General features: G+C 39.0%; 1 protein-coding gene across 6 annotated transcripts in view; it reads left to right on the forward strand.

Annotated features, from left to right (window-relative positions):
• RAD18 (RAD18 E3 ubiquitin protein ligase) overlaps window positions 1-20,522 on the forward strand; it is a 91,684-nt gene that overhangs the window by 49,254 nt on the left and 21,908 nt on the right. For 4 of the 6 annotated variants that reach the window (XR_014064787.1, XM_081528159.1, XM_081528158.1 and 1 more), the window contains exons 10-11: window positions 6,193-6,330; window positions 11,410-11,587. Coding sequence is in view for 5 of the 6 variants with exons in the window: in XM_081528159.1 (XP_081384285.1) it covers window positions 6,193-6,330; window positions 11,410-11,587 (316 nt within the window). In the remaining variant the exon portion in view is untranslated. The remainder of the gene's footprint in view (window positions 1-6,192; window positions 6,331-11,409; window positions 11,588-20,522) is intronic. The other 2 variants (XM_081528162.1, XM_081528161.1) reach the window with 1 other exon arrangement.

The following is a 20,522-nucleotide window of genomic DNA, read 5'->3' on the forward strand; positions in this document are numbered from 1 at the left end:
ATCAGAGGCAGAGGCCCTGAAGCAGACACAGTGTAGGTGAGTGTGAATAGAGTGTAGGGAGTGAAGGGGAGGGGAAGAGTGGTGTATAGGGAGGTGGGGCCAGACCCCATAAGACCTTTTAGGAGTATATTTTGGGTTTTATTCTTACTGCAGTGGGAAGTCATTGGAGACAAGAAAGACAAGTAGTATGATTTTATCTACATTTAAAAAGATGATGTCTGCTGAATAGAGAATAAATTGTAAGGTGGCAAGAAATAGTAAGAAAACCAATCTGACGGCTCTTCACTCAAGTAATATTTACTGGTTACCAGTTACTGTATCCCAGACAATAGTCTAGATATTGGGAATATAACATTCAAAAAGCAGGTAATGTCTCAGCTCAAGTGGAGCTTACACTATATTGGGAACAGTCAGACAGTAAACAAGTGAGTAAGATGTGTCAGATTCGTGATATGTGCTATGAAGTGACTTCAGGTAGGGATAGAAAGTGATGGAGCTGCTGGTCCAGGAAGACTCCTTTAAGTAGGTGAGAGACCTGAAGGAAGTGAGGCTGTTTTAGTAAATTAGGTCAGAGATGTGGCATTTCTAGAGTGGTCGTAGAACTAAAATCAACAATTCAAGGTAAACTTTTGAAGTAGAGCCAGTAGTACTTGCTAATGAATTTAACATACCCCTATGACTAAAAGAGGAATCAAGAATGACCCCTACATTTTTGGTTCAAGCAGCTGGAGAAATGATGATGCCATTTACTGAGATGGAGACCAGGGCAAGGATTATGGATAGGGAAAGGGATCAGAATTGCTATTTTACTATGTTAAATTTGGGTTTCTAGTGGATATTCAAGTGGAAAAGAGAATTAGGTATGAATGGATGAATCTACCTAACTAAAAAGATGAGTGATTTAAAATTGTATACTTAAATTACCTGGGAGGAGCGTGCTGTGGGGAACACAGCCTAAAACTAAGCCCTGGGACACCGCAAAGTTTAGAGCAACAGTTCTCTCAGTTCTCTAAGCCTTTGTACACTCTTAAAATTTGTCTAGCGCACCACAGAACTTTTGTTTCTGTGGATTATACTTGTCAGTGTGTACCATATTACAGATTAGAGTTTAGGGGAGTTCTGCTTCTGGCCAGGACAGAATAACTGGTATACACCCCTCTCCACCCTCCCAAAAAAGCAACCACCAGTAAATGGGCAAAACACATGAAATAGTTTTCAAGATGTTAGAAACAATGATAACAAAGGGCAGGAATCTCTGAGAGATGAAAAAGTGAGATGGGCACTGTAACAGTTTCTAGGCTGAGAGCAGGGGTTCCCAGGCAGAGCCTGGTGGGCTCCTGAGTTATGGAGAAAGAAAGACCAGGGAAGCTGAAGGAGCTAAAGTTTGCAAGATAGAGTGTGGAGAGGAGAAAGTAGGGAGAGGGCGAGCCCTGGCGATGTGCAGAAGGCTCACCTTGTGAGTTCGTTCAGTACAAAGAGTCTGTTCTCTACCACAGGATGAAATCAAATCAGAAATCAGTAACAAAGCCCTCTGGAAAGTCACCAGATAATTTGGAAACTAAGTAATACACTTCCAAATAACACATGGGTCTAAGAAAAATTAAAACCAGGGAATTTCAAAACTATTTAACTCACTTATAAACAACAGTAAATTCACTATATGTTAACATAAATCGTATGTAATGTATTTTAATCATATATTAACGCATCTGTGTTGAATCTAGAAAAATGATAATAGATGATCTTATTTGCAAAGCAGAAATAGAGACACCGCTGTAAAGATTGAATATGTGGATACCAAGAGGGATGGGGGGTGGGATGAATTGGGAGATTGGGATTGACATATATACGCTATTGACACTATGTATTAAATAGGCAACTATTGAGAACCTGCTGTATAGCACAGGGAAGTCTACTTAATGACCTGTGGTGACCTAAATGGGAAGAAAGTCTGAAAAAGAGAGAATATATGTATATTTACAGCTGATTCAGTGTATGGATTGACACACTGACAATGTATGGATTGACTCTGTGGATCACAACAAACTGGAAAAAGAGATGGGTATACCAGACCACCTTACCTGCCTCCTGAGAAACCTGTATACAGGTGAAGAAGCAACAGTTAGAACTGGACATGAAACAATGGACTGATTGAAAACTAGGAGAGGAGTACATCAAAGCTGTATACTGTCACCTTGTTTATTTAACTTGTATGCAGAGTACATCATGTGAAATCCCAGGCTGGATGAAGCACAAGCTAGAATCAAGATTGCCGGGAGAAACATCAACAACCTCAGATATGCAGATGATACCACTCTAATGGCAGAAAGTGAAGAAGAACTGAAGAGCCTCTTGATGAAAGGGAAAGAGCTTGAGAGTGAAAAAGCTGCCTTAAAACTCAACTTTCAGAAAACTAAGATCATGGCATCTGGTTATATGACTTCAACGCAAATAGATGGGGGAAATATGGAAACAGTGTCAGGTTTCATTTTCTTGGGCTCCAAAATCAATGCGGACAGTGACTACAGCCATAAAATTAAAAGATGCTTGCTCCTTGGAGAACAGCTGTAAGAAACATCAGTTCAGTTCAGTTCAATCGCTCAGTCATGTATTATTTTGCGACCCCATGGACTGCAGCATGCCAGGCTTCCCTGTCCATTGCCAACTCCCGGAGTTTACTCAAACTCATGTCTGTTGAGTTGATGATGCCACCCACCCATCTTGTTCTCTGTCGTCCCCTTCTCCTGCTGCCTTCAATCTTTCCCAGCATCAGGGTCTTTTCAATTGAGTCAGCTCTTCACATCAGGTGGCCAAAGTATTGGAGTTTCTGCTTCAACATCAGTCCTTCCTTCCAGTGAACACCCAGGACTGATTTCCTTTAGGATGGGTTGGTTGGATCTGCTTGCTGTCCAAGAGACTCTCAAGAGTCTTCTCCAACACCACAGTTCAAAAGCATCAATTCTTTGGTGCTCAGCTTTCTTTATAGTCCAATTCTCAGATCCGTACATGACTCCTGGAAAAACCATAGCTTTGACTAGATGGACCTTTGTCAGCAAAGTAATGTCTCTGCTTTTTAATTTGCTGTCTAGGTTGGTCATAACTTTCCTTCCAAAGAGCAAGTGTCTTTTAATTTCATGGCTGCAGTCACCATCTGCAGTGATTTTGGAGCCAAAAAAATAAAGTCAGCCACTGTTTCCCCATCTATCTGCCATGAAGTGATGGGACCGGCTGCCATGATCTTGCCATAAACTTACTTGTATGCAGTGGGAAAGATTCAAAAGAGAGAAGTTGGTGATACAGGAAATTACAGAAGTTAGTGATACAGGAGATTGCATGTATTACATCCTTGAGAAGGCCTTAATGGAATCCAGAGCATAAATTAGAGCTTGGTCCTTAAATGCAGCAAGGGCAGCCTTTGCATGCTCCTGCAAGGGAAGATAGATCATATGTGCACAGATAAAGTAGTAGTAGCTGTAAGATGTCAGAGTTCCTGTTAGAACTTTTCTGTATTTTCCGAGTGATGTGAGCCCAACTGAGAAGGAAGTGTTGCAGTTTTGGTGAAAGTGTGAAGTTGTCACTTTGGAGAATTGTAAAAGTTTACTGGAGAAAGGTAGAAAAGTTGTATGATACTGCTGAGTGCTCGTTTGAGACTTATGATCATAAATTTAAAGTGAGGCTACTCAGTTCACAGTTGAATGAATAATCCCATAGTGAGTGTTAGCTTTTACTATTAATCTGTTCTTCATCCATGTTTCATTGCATGAATGTCATAGCTAGTTGGTGACAAAAAGACATGAGATTTTATTCTGGGAGACCCTGACTTCAAACTCTTTCTGTGATATAAAGTAGATGAGTATGTATCTCAGTGGTGTCACTGTACAGGCTTGAGTCTGTCCCACTCTTGGATCCTGGTTTTGGTATACCCCTGGGTTCATGGGCAGACCCAGAGATACTCGGGGTGTAAAATATGCTCTAAAAAGAGCAGTGGAGGTGGTCAGGACATGAAGGACTTGACTTGGCACTGGAGAATATTATGTTTCCACTTGGCAAGACAGAAAGGTATGATTCAAGGACTAAAAATCTTGAAAAATATGACTTGGTTGCATGTGAGCATATTCATCTACTCCTACCACTGTCTGATCCACTTAAAACTTTTAAGAGGTAAATTCAGGGCATTGCATTTAAACTCTGAAGTTTTCCTTGCCAGATGGCAGTACTCATAAAATGAGGTGGAGAAATGAATAGGAACAATTTTATCAGTCATAATCTCTTGGCATTGTTCATTTTTTGAGCAGGAGTTGTTGGACTTCTTGGGCCAAAGCTGGAGTAGTGGTTGCCATTTACTTTTGTTTCTAGTCTAGCTGTAGGGGTAATTAGATTTAAAAAGAAAATCTCTTTTTTAAACCTGAGGTTTTATTCCTTCAGAAGACAAAATCATTAAGCCTTCTTAACTGTTCCGAGATTACATTAGGAAGTTTCTTGAGTAATTCTTAAATCCATAATCTGTAAGTAAACAGTGGAGGAGACTTGTTAACAGAACTGATTAGATTATGTAGACCCCATAGTGCCGTTACCCTTGCCTAATCATAAGATCTCACCTGTTTCTGAAGAGCTCAGTTTTCCTAATAAAGTTATGGGCAACTTATATGTTCCTGAAATTTTAGCCAGTCTCTTATTTAAAACCTACCAGACACTTTGCAGCCCAACACCTTAGTTTCACTGGGAGTTTGCATACACACACCATACACATAAATATGTTGGAATTAGGAACAGTCTCTCCTTAATGTCCAAGGAACAGTCACATGTATAGATCAGGGAATACTGAAATGAATGTACAAATAGAGGCAAAGCTAGCTTCTTCCACAGTAGGGGAGGGAAGTCAGTCAAACCTTCACCAAACAGGATTCTACTTGTCTATAGACAAGAGTTATTTTCCATTGCCATGGTTATTTACAATTTACAGAGCTGTAACATAGCTCATAGGCAGGGGATGACTGGAAATATGGAAGGGTAGGTTTAGAAAATGCATCGTTTTCAACTGAAGCACAGATTTCCCCCTAAATCCAGTTATTCATGATATTTCACTACAGAGAAAACTTTTAACTATTTGCAGTATGACTCTAAAATTGTATAGAATTTACAACATCATTTTGGACCATGACTTAAGTGTTTAAGGTTGCTTCCGTGTTTAAGTGGAGAAGGAAATAGCAACCCACTCTAGTCTTCTTGCCTGGAGAATCCTCTGGACAGAGGAGCCTGGTGGGCTGCTGTCCATGGGGTCGCACAGAGTCGGACATGACTGAAGCGACTTGGCATGTATGCATGCATTGGAGAAGGAAACGGCAACCCACTCCAGTAATTTGCCTGGAGAATCCCAGGGACAGGGGAGCCGGGTGGGCTGCCGTCTGTGGGGTCGCACGGAGTCTGACACGACTGAAGTGACTTAGCAGCAGCAGCAGCAGCAGTGTTTAAGTGCAACCTCAGCTGTTTGAACCTTGGTTCAGAATCAGAAATAGATGTCCTCAAATCCATGCTCTAACAATGAGTGGCTACTCTTTATTGAGTAAATTAATGTACCTTAATAGTGGTGACCTGGAGATCAGGCTTGAATTATCTTCAGAGGTGTTTGAAGTCATAGTAAATTAAGATTGATTAATTATAATATACCAACATAGATTGATGGTGGTGGGGATCTTCGATTATCAAAGGGGTTCTGTTAGAAAACAGGCAAGAGATGTGAAGGAAAAGGGGGAATTAAAGTGGGTATTCTTTGTTTTTATCCATCTTTCCTAGAAGCTTCTACTTCTAACCTCAGTTAATATTCTTTCTCCTAGTACTGTTATATCTTAGAAGTTAGACTGGTGTCTTTTGGAAATATTTAAGAAAACAGCTTCTTTCATGCTCTAACAAAAAGCCTTTTTAAAAGAGTATGGGATATGGGAAGAAACCTACGGATGTAAACTAGGAATGTTATGTTTCAAGTCTGTATCTGAGAAAAGGAGAAGATACTAATATAAAAGAAGGTTGCCACAGCACCCCCGGCCCAGGCCTTTTAAATTCATTGTAAATGAGTTCAAAGGGTGTTGTTCTTGAGCACCGTTTGTGTTCTTCCTGATTATTCTTGATGTTCACTTTGTCGATTGTAGGTGTAGCTTTTATAGTCCTGATTTACTGACCTCTTTTGAATTTCAGGTGAAAAACATCAGGGTGAATTTCAGCTTCTGGTGGATCAAGCCAAAAAAGGATACAAAAAGACTGTTAGAATGTCCAAAAAAAAAGTAACAGAAGGAGAAGATGAATCTACAGAAAAACTATCCTCTGTATGTGTGGGTAAGAGACTTTAATTAAAAACAGAAGTATGTTGAATTTTATTATTTTTAATATAAAAAAATAAACCAAAGGACTTTAATGTGGACTTATTAGTATATGTAAACATGTAGCAGTTGTTGGATGTAAACTAGATTTATTACTCCAGAAATAAATGAGTGGGGAGGTGTCCTGAAGATACAGTTTCTAAAAATCTCTCTTCCTTTCATGATAAATCAGAATTTTCTTAGTTGTTTAAGCTTGAGGTATAAGATTTATTGCTGCCCATCCTCAGATATCCTACAAAGAGAATAATTTAATTTTACTATATAGTTCACTCGTATCTACTTTGGATGGAATGTTTTGCTAAAATATCTAATGCTAATGCATTGCACATTCCTTAATTTTAGCCCATTAAAAAATTTGAGATTAATATTATATTTATATTGCCAGGACTTTAAGTGAAGTGAAAGTCGCTCAGTCGTGTTCAACTCTTTGCAACCCCATGGACTGTATAGTCCATGGGATTCTCCAGGCCAGAATACTGGAGTGGGTAGCCTTTCCCTTCTCCGGGGGATCTTCCCAACCCAGGGATCAAACCCAGGTCTCCCACATTGCAGGCAGGTTCTTTACCAGTTGAGCCACAAGGGAAGCCCGGGCCAGTAAACAAAACAATCATAATACAGGAAAGTGCACAAGAAAATTCTTTATGATTTTTTTTACTGTGGTAAAAATATGCATAACATTTATCATTTTAGCCATTCATAAAAGTACAGGTCAGTGGCTATAAGTACATTCACAATGTTGTGTCACCATCACCACTATTACACTCAAAATGAACCTATGAAATAATAACTCTTCCACTTTCCCCACCGGCCCTTAGTAATCCCTGGTCTACTTGATGTGTCTATGAATCTGCTTCTTCTGGGTACCTCATAAAAGTGGAATCATGTATTATTTTTTCTTCTGTATCAGCTTATTTCATTAAGCATAATGTCTTCAAGGTCCCCATTGTATAGCATATATCAAAATCTATTACTTCTTATGGCTGAATAATATTCCATTGCCTCTATAGACCATATTTTGTTTATCTATTCATTTGTAATGGGTTTTTTCCACCTTGTGGCTATTGTGAATGATGCTGCTTTGTGCATTGGTGTTCATGTATCTGTTCAAGCCTCTGCTTTCCATTCTCTTGGGTAAATACCTGGCAGTGGCATTTCTGGTTGAAACCATATTGGTAGATATGAATTTGTATCTCATTGTGGTTTTGATTTATATTTTTCTAATGACTAATGAGATTGATGGTGATTGCAGCCATGAAATTAAAAAATGCTTACTCCTTGGAAGGAAGGTTATGACCAACCTAGACAGCATATTGAAAAGCAGAGACATTACTCTGCCAACAAAGGTCCGTCTAGTCAAGGCTATGGTTTTTCCAGTAGTCATGTATGGATGTGAGAGTTGGACGGTGAAGAAAGCTGAGCACCGAGGAATTGATGCTTTGACCTGTGGTGTTGGAGAAGACTCTTGAGAGTCCCTTGGACTGCAAGGAGATCCAACTAGTCCATCCTAAAGGAGATCAGTCCTGGGTGTTCATCGGAAGGACTGATGTTGAAGCTGAAACTCCAATACTTTGGCCACCTCATGCGAAGAGTTGACTCATTGGAAAAGACCCTGATGCTGGGAAGGATTGGGGGCAGGAGGAGAAGGGGACGACAGAGGATGAGATGGCTGGATGGCATCACCGACTCAATGGACATGGGTTTGAGTAGACTCCGGGAATTGGTGATGGATAGGGAGGCCTGGCGTGCTGCGGTTCATGGGGTCGCAAAGAGTCGGACACGACTGAGCGACTGAACTGAACTGAATGAAATTGAGAATTTTTAATATGGTTATTTGCCATTTGTTTTTCTTCTTTGGAGAAATGTCTGTTTAAGCCCTTTGCTCATTTTTTAATTGACTTGTTTTTTTTGTTGTTGAGTTTTAGGAATTCTTTAAATATTCTGAATATTAACTCCTTATATAAACTTTTTCTCTGTTGTCTTTTTGTTTCCATGATAGTATCTTTTGATGCAAGAGTGCTTTGTTTTGATGAAGTTCAATTTATCAGTTTTTTCTCTCGTTGCCTATGCTTTTGCTGTTATATTCATGAAGTTGTTGCAAAATCAGTGTCATGAAGTTTTCCTCTATGTTTTCTCCTAAGAGTTTCATAGTTTTAGCTCTTGTTTAGGTCTGTGGTCCACTTTGAGTTAATTTTTGTATATGGTATAAGTAAGGGTCAAGCTTCATCCTTTCACATGTCAATAATCCAGTTTTCTGAATACCATTTGTCTAAACGGTATGCTTTTCCCATTGAATGCTTTTGGCATCCTTTTTGAAAATCAGTTGACTGTATATGTGAGGATATATTTCTGTACTGTGTGTTCTGTTTAATTGGTCTGTATATCTGTTCTTACACCAGTGCTATGCTGTTTTAATTGCCATAACTTTGTAATAAATTTCAAAGTCAGAGGATATGAGTTCTCCAGCTTTATTCTTCCTTTTCAGTGTTGTTTTGGCCATTTGATTCCTTTAAGGTTCCATGTGAATGTTGAAATGGATTTTTCTCTTTCTGTCAAAAAAATAATCCATTGGGATTGCATTGTGTTGCTGGATTGCTTTGGTTAGTTGACATCTAAGTATTTTATCCTTTTGGTGCTATTGCATTCTTTATTTTTGTCCTCTGTTCTCCTGGTGTTATGTAGAAGGTTGCTGACTGAGTACGAGGTTTTTTAGGTATATTCTTTGTGGTCTTTGTCAGCAACTTAGTTCATGTTGTTGTTAAAATACGTTGTCAGAAAGCAGTTTAATTCCTGAAAAAAATCCAGCTTAATATCTCAGATAAAGAGAATATTTTTGTTTATTGGTTGACTCTCTTTTGAAGATGATTGATTGCTTACACTCAGGAGTGGTATGTTCTTTGTGTATGTGCGCGTGACTTTTACTCTCTCTAGGGTTCTGAGCACTGCTGGTAGATTGCTGTATGTGAATGTGTGTGTCTGGGAAGGGTGGGGAGTGTGTGAGAGAGAGAGAATGGAACAGGCTGAAAGGCTGGGCTTTGTACAGTGTCATACAACCAGTGTAACATTTGCTCTTTACAATAACTGGCTCATCAGAGTGCCAGCATAAGTGCATGAGATATGTGTCCTTTTAAGTAAAACCTTCATCTGTTTTTGATGTGTGTCTTTGGAGAAGTTTAATGTTGAGGCCTCATGTGTTTGGCTTTATTTGGAGTTCTCTCCTGAGATCCATGGACAGATAAGAAGGATAACTGACTTTCACTGTCCGTGCTTGTTGAATACTTGTCCGCAATAGGAAATTTATCCTGTAGAAGCTTACGTAAGAATGGAAGGGGCTTCCCTGGTGGCTCAGTGGTAAAGAATCCGTCTGCAGGTGCAGTATATATGGATTCCATTCCTGGTCTAGGCAGATCCCACATGCTGAGGAGCAGTGAAGACCGTGAGCCACAACTATTGAGCCTGTGCTCTAGAGCCTGGGAGCCACAAGTATGGAAACCTGTAAGCTCTAGAGCCCGTGCTCCGCAACACGAGAACCCACTGCAAAGAGAAGCCTGTGTGTGCTGCAACTAGAGAAGAGCCTGCACAGCAACAAAGACCCAGCATAGCCAAAAACACATGTGAAATTTTCTTTAAGTGAAAGAAGTAAGAGAAGAATATAAATCAAGTGTAAAAATGAAAGATAGTCTTATGTTAAATTCCTTCTCCCTGGATTACCAGCTTGATTGTATTCACCCAAAAAGTTGAGTGATAGAGTCACTGGGTTCAGTGGGTCATTGTGTCCTCTTAACCTGGTCGTAGGTGTCTGTTTGCAAGGGAAGATCCTATCCTGTCTTAGTTAGCTGCTCATTTCCATTTCCCAGATGAATGTTAGAGAATATGGCTAGTATTGGTAATGAACAGGCTTAGTGAAAGCCAGACAACATCAGGAGCTTAGTTTTAGAAATTATACTCTTGTGTGACGTATGCTGTTCTCCAGTGTAACAAAAACTTATAATTATTTCTGGAAAAAGCTTGATCATATGGAGTTGGGAAAGTTTGTTTGTTTGAAGAATATGTCTTACTCCTTTTCCATAATTTTTCTCTTTGTAACAAAACCTTGACAGTTCTTGTTGGTGTCCTTTGTGAAAGGTCACTTGTCTCTACAAGTACATGAGTGGGGTCTAAAAGCTCTGCTTCTCTGTGAGCGAACACGTGAAAGCAGATTCTGTCCTCATGGCACATGTCAAGGGGGTCAGGTACTCACTCAGTCCCTGATCTTAAAGCCAGCAGAGCTGAAGTCCCAGCACAGCCCTGCAATGCATCGCAAGGGAGGGCCTGCACACTTAAGAGTCACACGGAGATGACTTTCTGCCCTCATGTTTGCAGACCTTTGGTCACACCTGCAGGTCACATTCTGGCAAACACTGTCTGTATCCCCTCAGCTGTCCTGGGCCTTGATCTGCAATAAGAGACCTCAGAAAGGGAGAATATGACAAGGGATGAGCAGAAATGTGATGTGTGTTGGATCAAACAGATACCTTGGTTGTGTCTGATTAGTTTTTCTTTTCTCCAGTGACTAGTAGATTCTGTGTAACAGATTTAGGAAAATGACCAGAAAGATTCACTACCATACAGCAGTCAGTTACAAAGATTGTGGTTCTCTTATTAATTGAATCTTTAATCCTTTTTTTGTAATTTTTTATCACTGTTCTCTGATCTATGAAATATGCAGAAATTCTTTAGTAATACTGTAAATAAAAGCCTCATTAGAATTATAAGTTTCTCCCTACTCCTGATTTCAAAGAAAATTTTATTTTTGAATTAATGAGTCCGGAAATACATGGGTGGACAGTATAAGCAAATGGCACAAGTGTAGTGCTTGTTCTTTATTCTGTGGCTCCAAAACTAGAGTTTTGGAGTCAATGTTACATAAAATTCTATTTTTACCAAGTACAAATAGCAATATTAAATGTAGTGGAAATAATAAATATACAGAGGTTACAAATTTTAAGATACTCTTAAACGTTTCTTTTTTTTCCTTTCTTTCTTTTTTCTTTTGTAGGACAGGAAGATAATAACATGAAATTCTCAGATACACCCTCGGTAGTAACAAACCACTTCCCTCAATCAAAGCTGGACTCCCCAGAAAAATTAGAGCCTGTCAGACAAGATGATTCTTCCAGTTGTACTGATATTCAAGAGGAAGTTCTTTCTTTATCAGAATCAGATTCATTCAAAAGGTAAGAAACTTGCAGTAGTTGATTATTTTAGATTTCTGTTTCCTGTGCATGCTAAGAGACAGGCAAAATTAACCAGAAAACAGCTCTGAGGCCTGGCACTGTTCTTCCTCTCCTCCCATCATCTCCTGCCACTTTGTAAGGTTCACAAAGGGAGCAGGGCAGGATGTGGAGGGTGTGTATTGCAGTCACAGGGAACCTTATTTTCTGCTCTATAGCCTTTTCTTTTTTAATTAAAAAATTTTTTTTTTAATTTTCATTGGAATATAGTTGATTTACAATGTTGTGTTAGTTTCTGCTGTACAGCAAAGTGAATTGGTTACACATAAATATATATCCACTCTTTTTTAGATTCTTTTCCCACATAGGCCATTACAGAGTATTGGGTAAAATTCTCTGTGCTATACAGTAGGTCTTTATTAGTTATCTATTTTGTATATTGTAATATGTATATGTCAGTCCCTATCTTCCTAATTTATCCCCCCTCCCTTACCCCCTGGTAACCATATGTTTATTTTCTAAATCTGTAACTCTTTCTCTTTTGTAGATAAGTTCATGTTTATGCTTTTTTTTAGATTACACATATAAGTGATATCATATGGTATTTGTCTTTGTCTGACTTACTTCACCCAGTATGACAATCTCTAGGTCCATCTATGTAGCCTTTATATAGATATTTTTCCTAGAGTTAGAAAAGAAGGCATGATTGACAGTAAAATTTTTATCAAGAAAATGAGTGAAGGAGATAAAGGCAACTATGCTAGAAAGTAGAGATGACAAGAAAGACAGAAAGAGAAGAATTTAACTGAGCAAATAAAATAGATGGGAAACCTTTAAAAATGAGAGATTTGAAGATGAGTCATTTTTCCAAGTGGTTTTTTAAAAGACAATTTAAGACGATGATGTGATTTTGAAAGATGACATAGTGTTAAGCTGTGTATTGTTACCATTTGTGTTCAAGTGGGTGCAGCATTCTCTTGGGTTTCTGTGCCATAATTGATCAAACTTTTCAGTTTCTATTGGATTTCTACATTTTCCTCAGTGTTTGTTATACAGCTGAAGCTGTGGTAGAGCTCTTCCTATAGAAAACCTTTGTTTCTAATATCTTTAACATTGTTTTGACAGTGGTCGGTGTTGTTGCCTTTTGAATGAATCCTACCAACCTGAAATGCTGATAGCAACATGACACTGTGAACATGTCTTGGAAATTATTTGATCTTTGCTATTTGTTCATTTAAAAATTGTTAACAGTACTTTAGAATGGTAGATTCTGTCTCATTTAAGATACCAATTAAGAAGAAAATTTTTATAAGAAGAATATACCCAAAGATCCTCTATTTTCTTAGGGCTCTTGGGAAACAGCTTCAGGTTGTTTAGAATCAAATGTTAGGAACGGAGAATCTTCTCATTTTGCCCCAAGCATTTTCAAGGTCAGAAACATTGTATCCTGAGTTGGGTAAGGGCAGAACACATGGTAGCCTGAGTTTCTCCAAGACCTGGCACTGATGGACGGTTCTGGGTCACGCCATTCCTGTAAGTTCAGTGAGTATTGTTTTTAAACACAAAACTTACCAGAATACAGGGTAGAAAAGGAAGAGAAATGGAGTCCAGGGAAAGAAGAATGAGTTTTTAAGCATAGTCATGAGATCCCTGAAAGTTCTGGAATGCCAGGATGAAATGGGACATGTTTATAAATTTGTAGTGGTGCGAATGGAGGAGAGTGAAAGGGGAGACATATGGCAGCCAGGTGGTTTTTTATCTATTGGTGAGAGTGTGGGAAACAGGATGAGTTTGTTGGCAGTCTTGGTCTCAGACAAACTTATTCATGTTTGTCTGAACTGTGAGAGGGTTATTAAACCATTTAATTTTTTTTTACATAAGCTCTTATATTCTTCCATATTTCAATGCATGTATGTATGTCTACACATTCACCCATACACCATGACCAGTGAAACTGCCTGCTAATTGCAAATTTTTACCAACTTTATTGAGATAAAATTTGCATACCATACAATTCACTCATTTAAGTGACAATCAGTGGTTTTTAGTATGTTTCCAGAATTACACCACCATCACCACAATTTTAGAGCATTTTCATCACCCTCCGAAAGAAACCTCATCCCCATTAAGCCATCAGTCTCCAGCTCCTCCCAGTTCTCCTGGCAATCACTGATCTCTGTCTTTGTGGGTTTGCCTTGTCTGGACATTTCATATATATGGGATCATATAATATGTGGTCTTCTGTAACTTGGCTTCTTTTACTTAGCATACTGGCTGCAAGGTTCATCCATTTTGTATCGTGTTTCAGTACTACATTCCTTTTTATTTCCATAATATTCCATTGTATGGATTTGCATTTAATTTCTTCTTTTATTAGTTGATGGACATTTGGGTTGTTTCTAATTGCAGCTCTAACAAGGAAAAAAATTCCTGACTTTCACTTGCAAACTTTGGAAGCTTAGTTCTAGAGACCGAATGTAAGGATTTGCCTGGCTGACCTTGAGAAAGCAGTCAGTGTCTGTTACTCCTATCTCAAGTATGCATAAGTCTTTCTTTTCATTTGCCCTGTTATTTTGTCAGTCTAAGGTTTTTAAGTTTGAAAGATTGAGTCTGTTCCTTATATACGACCTACAAACTAAAGCTAAGTGGAGAGTGTGAGTGAAGTGGTGTTTGGCTTGATACCAGAGCAGGCCACTGGGCATCTGAGTCCAGAGGAGATTGTTAAGGAGGAAGTGAGCGATGCAGCTGGAAAGGACTGGCTTCGAGTCAGGATCTGCTGGCTGATTTGGGGGTCCATCTTTGAAGTCTGTTTCCATAGCTATAAAAAGCATATATAAATACCTTCTATCTCAGATCTTTTGGGAAAGTGAAATGAGATAATAGATGTAATAAGAGTCTTTGATAAATATATGGTTATTATTTCTAGTTTTATAAAGATCAAATCAATTGAATTTTCTTCAGTAATACTGGAAAACTTGAGCTTCTAGGACTGAATATTTCAGAAATGCTTTCATAGTCCCCAGTTTGTTCATTCTAATTCTTAAGCTGTATCATAGGAGTAAATTCTACAATTTATCTTTTTTTCCCCTACTTCTGTTCTGAACTTTAGAAAGTTATAAGCCTGGCCTAATTAGTTCATTTGAAAATTCATTTAATTGGCCTCAACTGGGCACTCACCACCGAGGCACAGTCTTCTTTTTACTCCTTGTTGCATTTCCAACCCATTTGTCCATGTCTGTTTCCTCACTTTGAATGAATACCTTTTCTCCCAGCTCACCAAGGCAGGTCATCTGACCTGTCTCCAGATCTTCGTTTCCATTTTAAGTTTTCTTTCTGACCTCTTCTTTCCTGTTAATTGTAAGAGAAAGGTATTATATTTCTTAAGACATTTCTAAAGACACATTCTTTCTTAAGACAAATTCATCCACCTCCTCTAAGACATTCCTCCATCACTTGTTCCCTAAGTTTGCTCTCGGATGTCTCCTTTTTCTGAGCCCTTCTTCTTATCTCTGTCTTCTCTTATTCTTCCCACAATGCAGAAAGTAATTTAAACTTCCTCCATTACAACCAGATGCCTTTGGTGGAATCAAAGCGTTTCAGAGATTAGTGGTCTTTGTCTGGTCCAATTTTTATTTTCCTTAATATTCAGAGATCAGTTGGAGGCAAGATGGGGCACAACACTCAGTGACTTTGTTCAGATCTTTTCCATCTGTGAAATTCTGTAATACTGTTTTTTGACAAGCATAATAATCATTGGTACATATCTGTATTTTTTTTTACCACTTGTCCATTTCAGACCATGAATCAACCTTCTAGAATCAGACTTATTCCTTGTATATTGAAGTGTTCCGATCTTTATTTCTTTGATTTTTTTTGCAAAAATTTTCTCATTTTTTTCTTTTTATGAAAGTTTTATTGCTTTCATTGTAAATACTAGGTTTTCCAAAGTACTTTTCATTTAGATGTTATGCATATTTATCATGAAAAATAGAAAATTTAGGTAAATAAAAAGTAAAATCCCATAATTTTATCAGCCAGAAATGGCTTTTCATATTAACACCTTTGTATGTACATCCTTCTTAAGATAGTGGTATAGATGCATAGATAGATAGAGGAGCATTTTTAAAACAGAGGACCTTAGTATTTTATAATTTTTTATGCCTTTTTTGTCTCTTTAAGAGACAAGACATACTGCGTTAGGTTTAATGTGAGTGTAAATATATTGTGAGTGGTTTTTTAATTCATACAGTCATGCTGTTATACAGATTATAGATCTTACTGTTATATTGTTGAATAACACTGTCGCTTTTCTTTCTGTTAGAGCAGTATTTAAGCTTAATGTAATATGCCAGACTGACATATAAGAATAATCTTATTTTAAGTTCCAATAGATGTATCCAATCCACATAATTATTAGAGTGTTGTTTGTTGCTAATATGATTCTTAGCTCTTAAATAAGTACTTCTCTTAGAGTTTAAATTATTAATGTTATATTGATTCTTTCTTGCCAATATAAAGACAGAGGATAAATAAGTTGATAAGAATTTTAGATTTTTGTACACCTCTTAGTTTCCGGGAGTTCGAGAAACTTGTCCAAATTTCTGTAAATTAACTTATTGTTCTTCTTAAAGAGAGAGGGCCTTTGTTCCCTGAGTTTTGGCAAGCAGAGAAAACTACATTTTTATTGAGTGTTAACTTATAAGAAAAGATGCTTTTGATTGTGACCCTAGAGATGAAGCTTTATCTTCATGTAGAGATGAATAGTGCTCATGCTATTCTTTGGAAGAACCTTTAGATCATTATTAAAAAAAAAAAATGTGTGCACTTGAGTTCTAGGCAGTGTAAGTTAAAAAGAGACTTTTTTATTTAACTGGAAAAACTTGAATAAGGTCATAGATAATATCATTCGTTATATCAATATTCAATTTCCTGATTTTAATAATTTTATTAAGATCATGTAAGTGAATATATTTGTTCTTAGGAGATGCACTCTAAAGGGTTAAAGGAACATGATGCTGAAACTTACTCTCAGTGCTTAAAAAAATAACATACATGTATGTGGGTGCACACACAGACTCACACACACACGTACACAGAGTGAGAAAGGAAATGTGGCAACATGTTAGCAACTGGAAAATCTGGATGACTGGTCTGAGTCATCTTTTTTTTTTTTGGTAAGTGTGAGATTTTAAAATTAAAAAAAAAATTATTGAAAAGACTCACTGCCCATAGTCAAAAAAGTTTATTTATCCCAGAAGATTTTCTAAAGGAAATTTGATTTATAGTTATGATTTATTGACTAAAAAGAGTGGTAGCCAGGAGTCTACATGGGATGCCAAGTATGGTTTTTCCATTGCTGAAGCCATATTTATTTCAGTCAGTCTGTTCAGAACCAATCCAACATGGTTATCTCAGCTTTGGTGTGTAGGAGAGTGTGGACTAATGAAGCAGGCATTGTGATTTCAGTATAAAAGAGTATCACAGAGACCAGCTAATTTTACTGCTTGGTAACAGTAACAGAGAAGAAGACGACAGAGGATGAGATGGTTGGATGACATCACTGATTCAATGGACATGACCTTGGGCAAACTTCAGGAGATAGTGAGGGACAGGGAGGCCTGGCGTGCTGCAGGGGTTACAAAGAGTCAGACACGACTTAGCAACTTAACAACAGCAACAAACGGTAACTTACATGAACCTTCTTGCAGATGCCAAGTGTTGGTCATAAAAGAACCTGGGTCAGGTAAGGTGCGAATGAAGGTGTTTTAACTTTTTTTCCTGGCCAAAACCATTACTTCTTCTCTGATGCTGAGTCAATAGCAGCATCTTTGTGTAGAAGTCCAACACACACACAGGCACAGAACACTGAAAACCGGCAAAAAGGCTTATTAATTTTCAACCATGCATTTGATATATTTTGGTACAACTTTTCCTCACTTTTCAGACATTTTCTGGAGAGCTATCTGTCCAAACTTCTTAAGAGCAAGAAAGCCAAAACAAAACCCAGGAATATGTGAAGAAATCTTGATTTGTTGGAAATTAAAGAGTAGTTCAGTTTCATCCTTTCTTAAATTGTATGTAAATTGGCGAATGATGGGGAAATCCTAAGAGAAAAATGCCACTGTGACACTCATCTGAGGAGTGTAGAGCACTGGCACCATCTGCCTGCTGAGAAGACCATGCTGAACTTATTTTGCTTATTGAAAGGAACCGGAAACATGGCCTGTAGCAGCAAAGTAGTCTCTCAGCCAGAGGGACTAAGCTGATTTGTGTGTTAAGTTTCCTATTTTGGTTTTAGTCAGTTCTTTCAGTGCACATCTTGGTTGTGGTTGTTTAGTCACTAATTTGTGTCTGACTCTTTTGCATCCCCATGCACTGTAGCCCACCAGGCTTCTCTGTTCAAGGGATTTCCCAGGCAAGAATACTGCAGTGGGTTGCCATTTCCTTCTCCAGGAGATCTACTTGACCCAGGGATTGGACCCACGTATTGGCTGGTGGATTCTTTACCACTGAGGCACCAGGGAAGCCCACAGGTCTTGGTTAGGGTTGGGTAAACCTCACAGTTCAGAACTGGTGAGTAGAGCCAGATGAGGATTTTGAGGAGAGAGGCTCAAAGAGTCCTTGGAGGTATGTCCTTTGATACTTTCTGTTGAAAAGCTGGTGGGTTTTGTAGGAAGTTTTTGGACTCAACAAAAAAGTTATTCACAACTTTTATCTTCTTATCCAAGAGTCTCTTGGAACAGTCAAGTTATGTTGATGAAATAGTAGAAAGTAAAATCTTGTTACTGTGGGCACTGTGGTTTCTGCACATGTTATGTGAGTGCTTGGAGACTTCTGCATCACATCACTCAGTCCACAGGGCCACCCACTGTAGAGAAGTGGAAATGAAAGGTTGAAGGAGTCACATAGGTGACTTAGGGTTATACACATGGTGGCTGGCAGTACCGGGATTTGAACCTAGGTCCAGATGACCTCAGAGCCCAAGGTCTCCTGACTGACAATAATTATGGCCAAGCCAGATAGATCTTCACATTCTTGAAAGAGTGTAAACTTACAGTTCTTGAAATGGTTGGGCTGAAAAGCAGACAAGGATCTGAGTGGAAGTGGTTAATTTGGAAGGTTAAAGAACAACTGTAGGAAGTGGGAAAGTGAGACAGGAAAGGGAGGACAGTGTTTAAGGGGTGTGTTATCAAACCACATGTCACTGTGAGCAATTGGGAACTGCTTTAAAACACTCTCCTAAGTTGTCCCACTCAAGGCAGGGGCAAAGGGTATTAGTTGTCTGGTTGGGGTCTGCTCACGGCTGCTTCCAGCTTTTCATGCTGGTGACAGAGCAGGCTCTAGCACAGGAGGCGGAGGTGCTGACAATTGGGGGCCAGGTCAAGTACACTAGGGGCCAAAGGCAGGCGGAAAGGGACGGAGCACCAGTGGGGTCTGCCAAGACAGTGACTCGAGCTGAAGTTGGAGATGGTGTTGTGTTCCTTTGGCTTTGCTAATATAGGGTATGCTGTGGATGTCTGCCTGTGTCTCTAGCCTGAGAGATGCATTAGTTGGTGGGGGAGACCCGGAGCTCACTGCCTCTCTGTGCCCCTGTTTGCCAAGCTCCCTTGCCCGTTGCTTCCCAGAAGGGATGTGGGAGGGATGTCTGAACAAGTGGCAGACAAGCAGCTGCCAGGGGGAGGACGGGACAGATTATCTAGAAAGCGCTGAGACAAATGGATTGATCCACAAACTGGGGGGAAAAAATGTGTTTATTGATGAGAAATAGTTTGCTTTTCCATCTTGTGTTAATACATAATGAACTGAAATACAAAGTAATCTTTCATCAAACTGAAATTCACCAACATGGTAAATAAAAATCTCCAGGTCTCAGGAAGAAGAATCACACGCTCAGAACCTGGAGTTCTTTGTCGGGAATATTTCCTAGTGGTCCTGGTTGGTTTCTCCTCGGCAGCGACTAGAGCATGCTGTGAATGGGCTTTGGGTACATGTGGAGGTCCTCTCCCCGGTGTGGTGGCATGAACCTACTGGGCTTTTGGGGGAAAGTCTTTAGAAGACCCTCAGTAGGTGACAGTCGTGTGTGCCTTTGAACCCTCTGTGGACATGAAGGGGAGAAAAAGCCAACCTTCTGTTTGGCACAATTAATGGTAATTATTTTTAAGTGGTTTTTACACAGAATTGCTTCTTCATGCTTAAGAATTAGAAAATATTTTCATATATATGTCTCTGAACTGCTTGATGTGCACGGATGTGTGAACCTTTAATGTTTCTCTAATATATCTTTGCGGAAGTTTCTCCTTGACTTATTTCAGAAGACTTTTGTCTGATCCTAATCATCTGTAGCTTAGCATGAAAAAAAAAAAAATATATATATATATATATATATTATGTGCCCTTGTCTTGAAATGGATGACAAATGGGATTCAGGTCTCTCACTATTGGAGGGGAGATTACAGGCAAGGCTAAAACTATCCATGTGATACTGAATTAAAATTGGAGACCTTAAAATTTCCGTTCAGCTTAACATAGATTCAGATGGATACGTACAGAAATACTTACAGATCTCTGTGTGTAAGTGAGCTAGTATACATATATGTTTCCTTTCTCTGTGAGCTGCGAGAGCCCAGAAGCAAGGTGGCACAGTTTCACAGGGCACACTTCGTGCCCTGATCTTGGTTTCTAGTAACATTCTCCAATAGAAGGAACCAGTGCTTCTTGGAGAAATGGTTGGACCAGGGCTGGGGCAGGGAGCTAGGAAGTGCTAGAAGGAGAGAGACAGACAGGAGGGAGAAAAGTGGGGGGAGGGGAAGGAAAGGGAAAAGGAGGGGAGGAGAAGAGGAAACAAAAACCTAACACACACACCTCAGCAGGGACCAACGTCAACATCAACAGCAGTGTTATGATGAGGGCGTGTGTTCTCTTAGTGTGATGCTCTGGG

Source organism: Giraffa tippelskirchi, chromosome 9, assembly GCF_054371585.1.
Source record: "Giraffa tippelskirchi isolate mGirTip1 chromosome 9, T2T-mGirTip1v1.2.pri, whole genome shotgun sequence".
NCBI lineage: Eukaryota > Metazoa > Chordata > Mammalia > Artiodactyla > Giraffidae > Giraffa > Giraffa tippelskirchi.